Source organism: Aphidius gifuensis, linkage group LG1 (genome assembly GCF_014905175.1).
Source record: "Aphidius gifuensis isolate YNYX2018 linkage group LG1, ASM1490517v1, whole genome shotgun sequence".
NCBI lineage: Eukaryota > Metazoa > Arthropoda > Insecta > Hymenoptera > Braconidae > Aphidius > Aphidius gifuensis.
The window spans coordinates 6,078,084-6,093,583 of NC_057788.1; the positions used below are offsets into that span (position 1 = coordinate 6,078,084).

The window sequence follows — 15,500 nt, forward strand, 5'->3', positions numbered from 1 at the left end:
CAGCTTATAGTAAAAAAAATAATAATTAGATAGATATCGTTATGAACACAGAATAAGCAAAAAAGGATTTGGATTATTTAAATTATCATGCCATTGGTTCGACACAATATTACGTTTACTATGTTTTTTGTGGTCATCTGTGCTAAGTAAAACACAGGTGGCCAGGGGGAAAATGTAGAAATCGATGGAATGTACTTCATTACTTATGTGCGTTGCTATCATAACATTACGTCAGCAATAAAATGCAACACACTCATCAATCACACAATCAAAATAAGAAAGTAAAAAATAAAAATTAAATAGTATGATTTAACAATAATAATAATACTTATATATTGATAACCCAATTGTCTTTTTAAAAATTGCTAAAAGATGAAAAAAAAAATGCAAGTAGTATGTTTTATTATAAGTTATTTATTTTAACTTTCATAGATATGAGCATGAATTAAATTGTTTATATTATTGGTAGAAATGATCATTAATCGAATGTACTACAATTAAAAATCATAATCAAAACCAATAAAATAATATGACAATGTATTATAATTTAATTATAATATATTATTTAACAAAAAACAAAAAAAATAATATAAAAATTATATATTAGACGAAAAACAAAAAACGAAAAAGTATAGGGATATACTAAGTTATATATTAAAAGAAAAAAAAATAATTATTATTAATTTTGATAATTTATTACATGAGGGTTCATAAGAATACTTGGTATTTCACTATCTAAGTCAATTTTAATGTCAACTTCTTGTCTGATGAGTATCCTGTAAAATAAAAAACAATATTATTAATGATGGATATTATTTATAAATAGTTTTTTGGAGAACTTTTTCATTCAGATATATTAATAATAATAATAATAATAATAATAATAATTTAAATAATAAAAGAAAAAAGTTCGAAATTATTGATTAATATTCATTTTACCGTTGATCACTAGAATCGATTTCTTCAATCAATAAATTACCGCTATTAAGTCGCATTTTAAGTATACCAATTTTTGATATTTTATTTCCTTCTGTGTTCGAACCGGAATTTGTTACAGTTTCAGCAGGTTCTTTGTAAGCTCGAATCTCAACTTGATGATAGACAATGAAACTGTAAAAAAAAAATAATATTTGTTATTAAAAGTTTATTAGAGATATAAATAAATGATATATCTTTAATTAGTCACTTTTTATCCCTTAATATTATGCAACATTAATAATGTGATAATTAAATAATTTTAATAAATAAAACATTAATTAAAAATTATTGAATAATATTTGACTTACTTATCATCAGTATCTTTTATTTTTATTTTTTGTTGACCTCCTTCAAGTACCACAGTCATTGGAAATTTCAGTTTCATTTTTCCGAACTCATCTGGACAATCAGTTCTAAATAAATTATCAAAATTCCTAATGGGTAATTCTTTGTTTATACATAATGATAAAAACATCAATAATAAATATATTAATTAAATAATTTTAAAAAACGAAAAATTGGTTTGAAATAATTGATTAATATTCAACTTACACTTTGCCATCATTTTTTTTTGAAGGGATATTACCACGTACGGGTGTGTAAGTCCGACTGTAAGGTAATAATAATATTATTAATGATGTATATTTTTTATTAAGACAGAGATAGTAATTGATCTTCACTTAATAGAACATTAATAATAATAATAATAATAATAATAATTGAATAATTTTAACAAGCAAAAAATTGGTTTAAAATAATTGATTAATGTTTAACTTACTGTAAAGGTTCCAACCCATCTGGTTTTGATATTATTTTACAGGAATAAATTCTAACATCAGAATCAAGTTTCGGTGGATCGAATAATAAGCCTTCATCTTCTGAATATTCAGGTGGGTTATTTTTAGCTTTAACGTAAACTGTGTGTTTCAAAATAAAACTGTAAAATAAAAATAATGATATCAATAATGGACCACCTATATTTGTCATCAACAGTTTATTAGAAATATAAATAATTAATTGAAAAGAATAATAGATATATTCGAAATTGTTTTGAAATTCAACTTACGTTTCATTACTATCTTTTAATTTTAGTGTTAATTTTCCACCATCAAGTAATCCATACCAATTATCTAATTTAAATGATGTTTTTTCCTCTTCAGCAGCAATTTTATTGCTTTTGGGTTTAATTGATTTATCGTTAAGTTCAATGCTGAATGTAGAAGGAAAAATTAAACTGTAAAATAATAATTATGATAATATTATTAATGATGTATATTGTTTTATCAACAGTTTAATTAAGATAGGTCCAGGTGCTTAACATCTAGTAATTTTTGACACGTGTGCTCTTTCTTTTTAACAGTTTGATATATTTTTTATAATATTACTTAATTATAAATAGAAATTTCATCATGAGACCAAACTTCGAGGTGAAAAATTTTCATAATTTTATCACTGGATGTTAAGCACCTGGCCTTAATAAAAAATAATTTTAATTATCAAAGAATGGTTTGAAATTATTGCGCAATATTCTACTTACTTTTTTCTTCCAAAGAAAATTTTTGGTGTTATTAATCTTACTTTACCACTATCAAGTGATACCATAAAATTATTATTAATATTTACTGTTTTTACTTCTTTTTTAGCAAATATTGATAATATTTTCTTTTCAGCAGCCCGTATGGTTGACCAAGAACCAGTTGAATTTTGGATAGCTTTATAAAAATAATAAATGATATCAATTTAAAAGAATATATTTGAATTAAATATAAAATAATATTTGATGGTAATTTTTTTGTTTTTCTATGATTTAGTAATTTAGAAAAATGGCTATTGTCATTAATTCCGTCAACTTAAAGTGGATATAAATTGATATAAACTGTGATTAGGTAAATTTAGCTGGTACAACGGATACCAAATTGTAGCTCATTCTAGCTAAAACTTTTATATAAAATAACCCCAAATTTACTCAAAATCACACGTTATGTCGTTATATCCACCATAAATTCTTTGTAATTAATACAGGCCTACTTTTTTTACAAAAATTAAACTTAAAATAATAATATACCTTGAGCATGATGTGACCGGCGGACATAATTATTTGGTTCAAGTACTAGCGATGAATTAATTCGACTAGTCGTGAGCGTCGTAGATCGTAGATATTTTGTTGAATTAGTTATTGGAGCATATTTTGCTGTACCAACAAGACGCAATGTATTTCTTAAAATTCCACTCATTTTTTATCAGTTTTTAATACCAATTATTTAAACAATAAATAGCTAAATAGATTTTTGTGTGATGAACTGGTAGACAATGTCAAAAAAACACATTGGCATGTCAACAAGGTTGTTTATGGGGGCACGTGGGAAGAAAAAAAAATATCCTTCCAAAATACTACTGACTATAGACAACTGTAGGGAATACGTAATAATATTGGTGGTAGTTTAAATTCAAGAGCATTTATTGCATTAATATTATTATCAATATTTTTATACAAATAATCCATCACTAGCATAGTATTACTACGTTTTTTAAATTGTATTTTTGGAGATTCAATATTTAGAGTATTTAGTGTACTTGGCTCTGTTGTTGTTGAGTCGTTGTTAGCTCGAAAATACCAGTATCTTATTAGGAACACAGAATAGTGGAAAAGTATTTGGCCAAAAGTAGTAACTACTCCTCTTACATTCTGTATTCCTGGTACGAATCAGTCATTAGGTGTGTTCGATAGATCTCGGCACATCTATAGCGCTTTTGTCGTACTGTCAATTAAAGAACTACGAGTAAAAAAGGAAATTAATTGGCGCATTACTTTTGGTTTCTCCGATTAACAGTACAATTGGAGAAAAATAAAGTCCAGGAAGCACTAAGGGAGACGGAAGTCGGAACTTACACCTAATGTTTATTCAAAATTTTTTTCAATCTTCTTATCAAGGAGAGTGAATACCTCTTTTCACATTCTATATTTCTAATACCAACGTCCATATTTTTCTTATATTTTTTATTTGGCCGTCAGGACTAGAACATTGTAACGCCATCTATTATCTGTCGTTGCAACAGCATTTTAAAAATGAAAATTAAAAGATCTACTAGGAGCACAGAACATGCGAGGAGTAATTCAGCCAAATGCCTGAATGAACTGGAGCCACACCCTCCTCAATTTCATATTCTAGCCTCTTAATAAAAACGTCAATTTTTCTAGATTTTTGCTCTCAACTACTAAAAAAATAATAATTAGATGAATATTATTATGATTTGGAGCCTGGAATAAACAAAAAAGGATTTGGATTATTTATATTATTATGCCATTGGTTCGATACACTAATACGTTTACTAGCATAGGCTTTTTATGGTCGGCTGTGCTGAGTAAAACGGGGAAGAATGTTGAAAAATCGATGGAAATGGGAATTTTTGAAATGGTCAAAAAGGGGTAGGGGGTGGATTCTAATTATTTTTATTTTTTTTAACTATGATAGAGTTGAGGTTGGGTCGTAATTTTTTTTTTATTAAATTGTCTAGGATCTAAGCTAGTTTAGGAAAAAAAATGGGAATTTTTGAAATGGTCAAAAGGGGGTAGGGGGTGGATTTTAATTGTTTTTAATTTTTTTAACTATGATAGAGTTGAGCTTGGGTCGTAATTTTTTTTTTATTAAATTGTCTAGGATCTAAGCTAGTTTAGGAAAAAAAATGGGAATTTTTGAAATGGTCAAAAGGGGGTAGGGGGTGGATTTTAATTGTTTCTATTTTTTTTAATATCAGAAACTGACGCCCTCTGCGGCAAAAGACAGAGACAAAAGAAATTCAAATTCGTAATTATCGCAATCAAAAAACAATTAAAATCCACTCTCTACCCCCTTTTGACCATTTCAAAAATTTCCATTTTTTTTCCTAAACTAGCTTAGATTCTATAAAATTTAATAAAAAATAACCCCAACTCAATATCATAGTTAAAATTAAAACAATAAAATTCACCCCCTACCTGACCATTTAAAAATTCCATTTCCTAAACTAGCTTAGATCCTAGACAATTTAATAGAAAAAAAATAATGACCCAACCTCAACCCCATCATAGACAAAAAAATTAAAAATAGTTAAAATCCACCCCCTACCCCCTTTTGACCGTTTCAAAAATTCCCATTTTTTTTCCTAAACTAGCTTAGATCCTAGACAATTTAATAGAAAAAAAATAATGACCCAACCTCAACTCTATCATAGTTAAAAAAAATAAAAACAATTAAAATCCACCCCCTACCCCCTTTTGACCATTTCAAAAATTTCCATTTTTTTTCCTGAACTAGCTTAGATCCTAGACAATTTAATAAAAAAAAAATAACGACTCAACCTCAACTCTATCATAGTTAAAAAAATTATTTAGCTAAAAACCCCTGAATTTGTTCTCTTTAAATACGATGTAACTTATTCCAGAGAGTTGTTTTTTTATATTTGTGACTTCTTTGGGGTATTTTAATACTTAATTAATAATTTCTAATTAATTTTATTAAATTTTATATCATTTTTAATTATTTATTTAAGTTGAGGCCTTGGAACCCGAATCATCCCTGGATCAGGAGATTCGAGACGCTAGCTTAGACGCCAATTTCAGCGCCATCAGCTTGTACTAAAAAAAATAATTAGATAGATATCATTATGAACACAGAATAAGCAAAAAAGAATTTGAATTATTTAAATTATCATGCAATTAATTGGATAGTAGGTTAATTATAATTATTAAAATAATATAAGCAATTTTTATTTATAATTAAAAAAAATATTTAATCAGTAAATTCAAGCACACTCATTACATATATTTTTTTTTTTTTTTGAAGAATAAACAAATTGATAATTACCAAAAATTAATGTCGTCAGTATTTTTTTGTTTTTAACAATTGTATTTTGAAAAATAAATTACAAAATGTGTTTTATTTATTATTACAATTGTTGTCATTGATTAATCAATTTATAGAAAAATATTATTCATGAAATCGAGTTATTTTAGTCGTCAAAATTCATTATGTTTATGCAAATAATAAACAAGACTGAAAACTTTATACAATAATTTGTTTGCAAACATGTTTCTTTTAATTTTCATTATTATTTTTTTTTAAAAATTGCTCAATTAAATATTGTATGTGTCGAGTTTGACGATCAACATAAGAATTTAAACCTTTTATAAATTTACGTTTGAATATAAAATAATTTTCACTTAGGCCAATTATTTTTTCTAGTAAACTATTCAATAATACATAATGATTATCTATTATTTGTTTTAATTTTAAACGTGATACTTCTAGACGTAATAAAACTTGAGATGAATTGTTGTCAATTGATGATTCTTCCTCTTTTGATTTGATTAATTCTTCCATTTTTTTTAACAATGAAAGACCATCATCTTTTGATTTTGAGTTTTCATTAAAAGTATTTACTGCCGTTGATAACAATGAATGCATTTTTGATGTGCAATCAATGTACGATTCGTTAAGTTTACGAAGATCTTCACGATATTCTTTTAAACTTATTTCGATGGTTTCCTCATCAACCAGAGAAATGGATGAGTTGGAGACATTGTCTTCATCTCCTGTAGAATAAACCACATCTTCATCTTCAACCTCTTGTGGTACACAAATCACATTTTTATCTTGCGTTACCATCTTGAAAATAATACACAAAAATACAATTATTAGATTAATTTATTTTATAAATTAATTGAAAATTAAATTAAATAATTTTTCTTTTAAATACGTACAATTGTAACTGAGTTTTTTCTTTTTCTTTTCTATTTGTCTAAATTATATTTATTTTGTTGTCAACTTTGTTTGTCGATTGATCAACTCAAACTGACTAATTTTACCTTGAAATCCCTGAAATATTATTGCTTGTCCACATTGATGGTAAACCCACAATAAGTTTGTAGATTTATTGTGTTGAATAGAAAAAGACAACTCACAAAAATAAGCCCTACTGTGCTTATACAAAATTCTCATTGAAAATATAAAATATAAAATTTTCATATTTACAAAAACATTGCTGACAATTAGTTTTTTTAACAACATAATAAATCATATAATTTTAAATTAAATATACTAAAATTTACAACATTTTTTTGTTTTATTTTTATCATTTTAACAGAATTTTTATTAAACGTTCATTTTTCTAAGCCTCTAAACAAGCGAATAAAAATTTTCTTATATTTATATTAATTTTTTTTTGTTTATCAAAGTATCTGCCTTTGCTTCGAGATAATTTTTTTTATTTTTTAACAAATTTGTTCCACTAAATTAATTTTTTAAACAAGTTTTTAACATTTTCATCGTGATGATATGGTTGTGACAAATTACAAAAATGTTTTTTTTTTTTTTTTTTTGATCAAATTGCAAATCAATTTATAAATTCCATATTATTTTTAAGTTAACAATTTAATAAACGAATGTTAATCATGCAAAAGCAGTCTTTGGATCCCATATGTTGCAAGTTATATTATCATTTGAAAATCTTATTTAATTATTAAATTTAACAATAAATAAATATTTCAATACAGATACAATTAACATTTATATCTAACAATATTTATACAAAAAAATTTGTTTAATTATTCAATTTTATCAGCAGCTTATTTATATTGAAGCTCAAATAAATTTTCATTTTATAATTTAATTAATAAGCAGATAATTTTTATGTCATGTAAGAAGAATTTAATTTACAAAAAAAATACATTATTAATTTTTTACTGGCTGTAAAATCTTTTTTATAATTCATTTAAATTTTGTGAACAAATAATTTTCAGTGACAACGTTAAATTATTTATTAACCGTATTAATTCAATGATATATTTTAAATTTAATTATTTTATTTGTATGTTGACATTGCATGTTAAAACATGACAGCCAAATGAAATTTATTTTTATTATTGTATGATAAATAGTTCGTTGTGATTATTTAATATATTTTTTTTCTCTTGCTTTTAATATTTTATATCAGAAAATTGCCTATTTTTTTTTTTTTTCTAAATACAAAAATTATGCAACTATCGATTATTGAAATATTCTTATTGTATAACAGTAATTATTTTATTGTATTGTTTAACCGTTATCAGTGATAACTTATCACAGATAGTTTTGTTGTTGTCGTTAGTATTATTTTTTATTAAGTTAATTATTTGCTTGAATTAATATTAAATTATTTCTTCACTCTGGCAGGTCTAGTTGCATAAAAGTGCAAAATTAAATTGACAAAAAAAAAAAAAAAAAGAAAAAAGAAACCTGTAATCAGACTAGTTATTATCACTTACAATTATTTAAAATTCAGGTGGACTATTGTCATTGCCATCCGGCGAAAGCCAACATCATGTTTCCAAATTTGGAAATAATTTGGTAAGAACAAAATAAGCAACATCATAATTATTCCAATAAGCTGTATGTGCTCTGACAGTATACAAATAATTTCTGCCAAGTCCACCAGCTCTTAGAACATAATCAAGTCGTTGTTCCAATTCTATAAATTAAAAATAAATAAATAATTAAATAGCAATAATGATGATGATAATTAAAAATATAATACCTTCATCAGGACGGATTGGATTATTATCTGGTATAGGTGATGATCCACCCTCTTTATTATTCCATCCACCTCTAACAAGACCCCATAAACTCCAGCCTTTATCACCACCTCTAATTGGTGTATCTGTTGGACTCTCAACTTCTCTTTCTTCATTGTCTGATGTTGGCATATTTCCATCTGGATTTGATAATGATGATGGTGGTTGTTCACCTTGTTGTCCATCAACACCACCATATGGCATTATTAATACTGGTTCTATTTTTGAATAACCACGTACTAATAATGGTTCCATACGATATGCAACTGGATCAGACCAATGAAATATATTAAAAAATTTTTTACATAAATATTGTGGTACAAAATCAATTTTATTTGTTGATGTTGTTCGTGTACGTAATGCAAGAAATACTGATAATGGTGAACCAAGACAAAACATATTTTCAATATTGAATTTAAGACCATCTGGTGATATATCTGGTGATATTTGTGATAATAAATGTTTATCATGTCCCATCCAACCAGTAACAATATCATAAACAATAACACAACCAAGTGAATGAGCTAATATTGATATTTTTCCAGACCAATTTGGATGACGACTAACAAACATATGATGTAAACGGTTTAATTCTTTTTGTAAACCTAATCTAACTTCACCACCATATAGTGGACTTGTGTAATACATTATATCCATTGCTGATGTATTTAATAAATGTCGAATACTCATAACACTGTAGGGTGTTATTGCATCAACAATGTCACCATCAAGTTTTAATGACGAACGCCATTCAACTGGGAAAAATTCAATACGATGCTTTGAACTTGGAAAATATTTTTCTTTACACCAATCAACACAGTCACGAAATCTGTAAATATATCAAGGAATTAAAATTATAAAAAACAATTACATCAATAAATAGTTTAAAATATTATTTGTTCTATTTTCTTACAGTGCAGTGTTACGTATTATTTTTCCAGTATCACGTTTTTGACCAATACCATGAACAACAAATACAAGATGATCAATATCATAAGGTTTATCATCCATAACAGCAATTGTTTTATATCCTCTTCTTAATTGATAGCCACTAGCTAAATTAATTATATAATTAAATTTATATGTGAATTATTTAATTTATAAATTATATTATCTATTTAATTACGTACTTTTACTAAATCCTAATCTTGTTGTCACGCTACGCATTAATTTACTCGTTGTATATTCACTGTACAAGGCGACATCATTAATAGCATGCCAGTCAACGTGGAACTCGGAAAAATGTTCTGTATGAAGAACTAGAAAATAATAAAAAAAAATATATAGAAATGTTTTTTTTTTTTTTTAAATTTTGATTGAGCTAAATGACAATTTAATTTACCTTTGTATGTATGTGAAGGTGAAGCATCTGATGGTGTTGAACCAGTTGAATTATTTTGCTTATCAAAAAGCTTGAGATGAGCTTCTTCAATGACTTTTGAATGTTCTGGCTCCAAGGGAATCCAGCTTGCATCGTAGTACCATGTTGCTCTCATTATTTCCCATTCTTCACCTATAATTAATTAATAAACTCAATTAATTATTCAATTAAAAAATTTATTATTAAATCAATAAAATAAATTTGAAAAAATAAAATAAATATTTGTACTATTTATTTTAATAACTGCAGAGTAAATAAAGATCAATAAAATAAAAAGTGAATGCCCTGAGAATACAAATAACGAAAAAAAAAAAGAACAATTTTTTTTAAATGTAAAATAGATTAAAAATATAAATAAATAAATAGAAAAACTCAAGGACAGTACAATCACTGAGCATGGAAAATAAATAATAAAAAAAAAAATTAAAAAACCAATATTTCAGAAAAGAAAAAAAAAAAAAAAAACAAGTAAAGTATAAGTCAATATTAAATGTACTGATAAAATATCTTATCAGTTTGGTTTTAAATTAAAAAAAAAAAAAAAACTTATAGATATCAAAATAAAATAAAATTTATCCTTTAGTTTTTAACTATCAACTAAGTATACAATTGAGTATTTTATTTGACATAATAATAATTGATTAGACAGGTGAGTCAGTCAAGGCTGTCGTCATCAAAAATAATATCTACCAAAATGTATAAATTATCGTAATAATTTTTTATTTAATGTTTACTCAGTGTGACTAATAAATGTGTCTGAATGATTACTGAATGAATTATAGATTAATAAAAAATAATAATAATATAGTTTAATATATTTAATGTAAAATAAAGAGAGTTATTACCTGGCCAATAGATTGAGACACATCTCATATTATCCAATTCAACATCATACATGCCACCTTTGACAACGACATTTTCAACATCTTTTGTATTATTGTCATCATCATGATTATTATCAACAGCATCATGATTATTATTAGTACTATTATTTGAATATTCTTTTTGTCTCCAGGCATTTTCAATTCTTAAACTGTCATATCCACAAAACTCAATCCATCTTTTATCAACACCATCCTTGTAAAACCATCTTATTTCTTCAGGTTTTAATTTTTCAGCATAAGAAATTTCAACAGCTTCTTCAGCAATATCCATACCATTTTCTTTTGTAAAATCATCCAAGCCAACTACGTAAAAAAAATAAATATAATTAGTTTTTTTAAAAAAAATATTCCTCTTCATAAATAAACATGATTTGTATTTTTTTTTTCTTTTTTTTTGTTTTGACATATTGGGGACACTAAATAACAACAAAAAATTAATCAATTATGTAACCTCAAAACAACAAACATTAAAATAATTATTTAAATAAATTTTATAATAATAATTTTGTTAAAAATAAATAAATATTTACCTCCAGACTCTAGAGTTTCAATTGGCAATTCACAAAAAGGATCCACAGTAGTCAACAAATCACTAGACATGTTTAATTGTTTTTTAAATTTTTTTTCTTATTAAATATACCACTAATTAATCTAATTTTATTTTTTTATGTTTCACTTTTATTTATCGTTTTCCTTGAATGATCACAATGAGATTACTGTTGGTCAATGACATCAATAAACGTGGCGTATATTTGTGTATAATTCAGTATAATTTATATCCGCATGAAGTTGACACAAACAAAATTGAATATGTATGTGTACACACTAAATAGATAAATAATAAAAAAAAAAAAAAAAAGCACGTGAAAAATACGAGTTACTTCTTCAGCACACCACTTTGAACTGACTCAATCAAATTCAATTTTATGACTAAAACACTGACTGCTGGGCTCGACTTGTCTTTCATCACTATTTTCTTTCTTTTTTTTTTTCAACTTTTATTATCGTCGTCGTCATAAACTGCGGCGGGAAATTTTTTTTCTTATCGAATTTACTTACACACACTCACTTGACTAAAATAGATAAATAAAAAAATAATAGCCGAATTAAATTTTTAAAAATTCTAGAAAATTCTAATATTGTTTTTTTAATTTGATTTTGTTTAGTCAATTACTTACAATGATGATAACTGCAATATTGCATAGTTGCATGACAAATTATGCTGTCATCTTTATTTATTTATTTATTCCCACCACCTCTCTCTTCCTGTCCTTCTAGATAATTTTTCTATTATTTTACAAATAATCCAGTCTATCTACTTACTATAAAATAAACAATTAATAAACAAAATTTTAAACTTCATTTTCATAATTAAATTATTTATTGTTCTAAATTATTATAGATAATTATAATTACAAAAAAATGCATTCTTTTTTTTTTTCTATTTAATTTAAGTGATTATTAACTATTTATTATTTTTTGTTGATGTTATTATTATTTATGTTAAATGAGTGATTTAAAATGCATTTGACACGTGCCAAAAATTATATACCAATTGGCAAAATAAAAAGAAAAAATAAAAATCTTTTTAGCAATTAATTGACTCGAACAATATTAATGAAAAAAATAAATAAAAAATAACAATTATTTATTTTTTATAATTATTCAATTTACGTATTATTATTATTATATTATTAATAAACAATATATAGTGAAAATATCACGAAAGAGATATTTTTAAACTTGCCAATTGTATAAATAATTTAATAAACTCATTTATTTTGTTTAATTTTTTTTTCGTTGAGTTTATTTATTTGTTTATTTAGACAAATTAATAGTGTCATTCACTGTGACCAGCAGCACGTCTTAAAAGAACGTATATTTTTTCTTTAATCCAATCTTTATTGTATGGTGCATATGTATTTGTTGATTTTTGATAAACAAGACATGATAAATCTGTGAGTTGATCAACAAAATCAAACAATTGACTAATGTCATATGTTATTGTTGGAGTATTTGGATTTCTTCTTTTTAAATGTTCTTCATAAATTTTGCATACTCCTGTTGACAAATAAATATGTATAAATAATTGAAGTAATAATTATTTAATTTTTATTAATTAAATAAATTATAATACAATACCTTCCATGCATTCATTGACACTTTCATAATCAGAATAAGTTCTTGTCTCTGGTCTGTTACCAGGCTGAACCAACAATATTGTGTGACTCTAATAAAAATTAAAAATTAAAAATTAATATATGTCAACAATCAATAATTATCGTCATTATTTTAATGTTAAATTTATGATATATAAATTGACTCACCATTTTGTTTTGATGTTTTCCAAAAATTATTTTTAAAAAACTTTATTTTTTTTATTTTTTTTTATATTTTTTTCTTATTAAATAAACAATATATATAAAAAAAAAAAAAACAAATTAATTTGTATATTAAAGATCTTTCTAATTATTTAACTAATAATATGTATATGTTTTCTTTTCATTCAGAGATGTTGTAATTAAACAGCCGGACAATCTAACCACAAATCGAAATGCAATTTTATATTTATTTTCCAACAACGCTTATTTTAAAATCTAACAAGGATACAAAATTACAATAAATGTAAAAAAAAGAGAAGAAAAATAATAAACTACAAAATATATTCAATAACCAATCAGCTTTGATTAAAACATAATGCCGCATTTTCAAAAAATGTCGGTTCTAAAAATCCCTAAATTCTAGTAACTTTATCTACATAGCCATTTATAAAAAAAAAAAAAATATTAAAAAAAAAAAAAAAATTAATGTGTTTTTTTCCTCACACGTGGTTCAGTTATTCAGTAGTTCATAACACAAAAATTTATATAGGTACTGTTTAAATAATTAATGTTGACATTCTTAAAAAATGAGTGGAATTTTACGAAATACATTGCGTCTTGTTGGCACAGCAAAATATGCTCTAAATAATTCAACAAAATATCTACGATCCATGACACTCACAACTAATCATTTAAAAAATTCATTATTGTCATTTAATCAAGGTAACAAACAATAACACTTGATCACATGTATTTCGATTGTCTTCGAGTATTTATTCATTTATTTATTTTTATTATTAATATAAATTTAATTATTTAATTATTTAAAAAAAAGTCTGTATAATTTTCTAAACCAGATTAAAACCAAAAAAATGTCATCAAGTATTTTTTTATATGTAATTCATTTTTTAAAATTGTTATTATCTATTATTTTTATAAAGCTAACCAAATATCAACTAATTTTGGGAAAATCATACGGACCACTGGAAAGAAAATATTATCATTATTTTCTAATGAACAAATAAGAAAAGCAGATATTGTTCATCTTAAGGTATTACTCAGTGATGGTAAAGTAAGATTAATGACACGAGAAAGAGAGAAAAAGTAAGTAAAATATTGATCAATAATTTTAAACCAATTCTTTGATGATTGAAATTATACCTATTTATTATTAAGGCCAGGTGCTTAACATGAAGTGACAAAATTAAGTCAACTTTTCACCTCAAATTTTTGTCCCGTGATGAAATTTATATTTTTAATTAAATAATTATAAAAAATATATCAAACAAGCACTTGGACAAAAAAATTGACCTATCATGAATGTGGTAAAAAAATATACATCATTAATAATTTTATCATAATTATTATTTTACAGTTTAATTTTTCCTCCAATATTCAGCATTGAACTTAACGAAGAATCAATTCAACCTATAAGCAATAAAATTTCTCCTAAAGAAGAGTCATTATCATACAGTTTAGGTAAATGGAATATATCACTTGATGGTGATGCATTAACATTTAAAATAGATGATACTGATGAAACGTAAGTTGAATTATTAAACAATTTTAAATATATTTATTACTAATTTTTTTATTAAGTAAAAAAAAATTGACTTATTATGAAATTTGATTAATTATTTATCACTCTAATAAACTGTTGATGACAATTTATTAATAAAATTATTTTTATTTTACAGGTTCATTTTGAAACACGCAGTTTACGTTAAAGCTCACATAAACCCACCTAAACCGTTAAAGAATGGTAGATGGAAGATGGTTTCAGAAACAACTATTTCTGACTGTGAAATGGGTAGCGCTAAAATAATATCCAAACAAGCTGGGTTGACAGATAACGTGTAAGTTAAACATTAATCAATTATTTTGAACCAATTATTTGTCTTTTAAAATTATTTAATTATTATATTTATTAAGTGAAGAAAAATTACCATATCTCTATCTTAAAAAAAAATATACATCATAAATAATATTATTATTACCTTACAGACGGTCTTTCGCACCTAGGCAAACCGAGGCCTCTGCCGAAATACTTAAAAGTTACGGAAATCCAATATCCGAGGCACTAATAGACACTAAAAGTCCCAGAATGTAAGTCAAATATTAATCAATTATTTCAAACCGATTTTTTTGAAATTATTCAACTAATATATTTATTATTATGTAAAAAAAGAATTACTCATTATGCTTTTTGATTATATTTATTTAGAATTGATGATAAACCAAATGATTTTGGAAGAATGAAACTGAAATTTCCAATGACTGCGTCACTTGAAGGAGCTCCAATAACAATAAAAATGAAAGATACTGATGATACGTAAGTCAAACATTAT

The 15,500-nt window shown here is 24.7% G+C and overlaps 4 protein-coding genes across 4 annotated transcripts; 1 reads left to right on the forward strand and 3 right to left on the reverse strand.

Moving 5' to 3' along the window:
- Positions 1 to 679: 679 nt before the first annotated feature.
- LOC122847891 lies at positions 680 to 3,295 on the reverse strand. The gene is made up of 8 exons (XM_044145749.1): positions 3,044 to 3,295; positions 2,516 to 2,690; positions 2,045 to 2,212; positions 1,757 to 1,915; positions 1,531 to 1,587; positions 1,287 to 1,391; positions 940 to 1,110; positions 680 to 776 (listed from the first exon to the last, which is right to left on the reverse strand). The coding sequence occupies exons 1-8, from the start codon at positions 3,210 to 3,212 to the stop codon at positions 680 to 682; spliced, it is 1,101 nt and encodes a 366-aa protein (XP_044001684.1). The 5' UTR covers positions 3,213 to 3,295.
- A 4,799-nt stretch (positions 3,296 to 8,094) lies between these two features.
- Positions 8,095 to 12,100, reverse strand: LOC122847338 (phospholipase DDHD1-like). Its single transcript, XM_044144908.1, has 8 exons — positions 12,010 to 12,100; positions 11,362 to 11,904; positions 10,793 to 11,134; positions 9,909 to 10,079; positions 9,697 to 9,825; positions 9,480 to 9,621; positions 8,530 to 9,395; positions 8,095 to 8,463 (listed from the first exon to the last, which is right to left on the reverse strand). Exons 2-8 carry the CDS (start codon positions 11,429 to 11,431, stop codon positions 8,315 to 8,317), a joined length of 1,869 nt encoding a protein of 622 aa, XP_044000843.1. The 5' UTR covers positions 11,432 to 11,904; positions 12,010 to 12,100; the 3' UTR covers positions 8,095 to 8,314.
- A 157-nt stretch (positions 12,101 to 12,257) lies between these two features.
- On the reverse strand, positions 12,258 to 13,211 carry LOC122847339 (enhancer of rudimentary homolog). Its single transcript, XM_044144909.1, has 3 exons — positions 13,159 to 13,211; positions 12,974 to 13,061; positions 12,258 to 12,892 (listed from the first exon to the last, which is right to left on the reverse strand). Exons 1-3 carry the CDS (start codon positions 13,159 to 13,161, stop codon positions 12,672 to 12,674), a joined length of 312 nt encoding a protein of 103 aa, XP_044000844.1. The 5' UTR covers positions 13,162 to 13,211; the 3' UTR covers positions 12,258 to 12,671.
- Positions 13,212 to 13,739: 528 nt separating this feature from the next.
- Positions 13,740 to 15,488, forward strand: LOC122847892. The gene is made up of 6 exons (XM_044145750.1): positions 13,740 to 13,875; positions 14,094 to 14,256; positions 14,528 to 14,695; positions 14,850 to 15,008; positions 15,157 to 15,258; positions 15,377 to 15,488. The coding sequence occupies exons 1-6, from the start codon at positions 13,740 to 13,742 to the stop codon at positions 15,486 to 15,488; spliced, it is 840 nt and encodes a 279-aa protein (XP_044001685.1).
- The last annotated feature ends 12 nt before the right edge of the window (positions 15,489 to 15,500 follow it).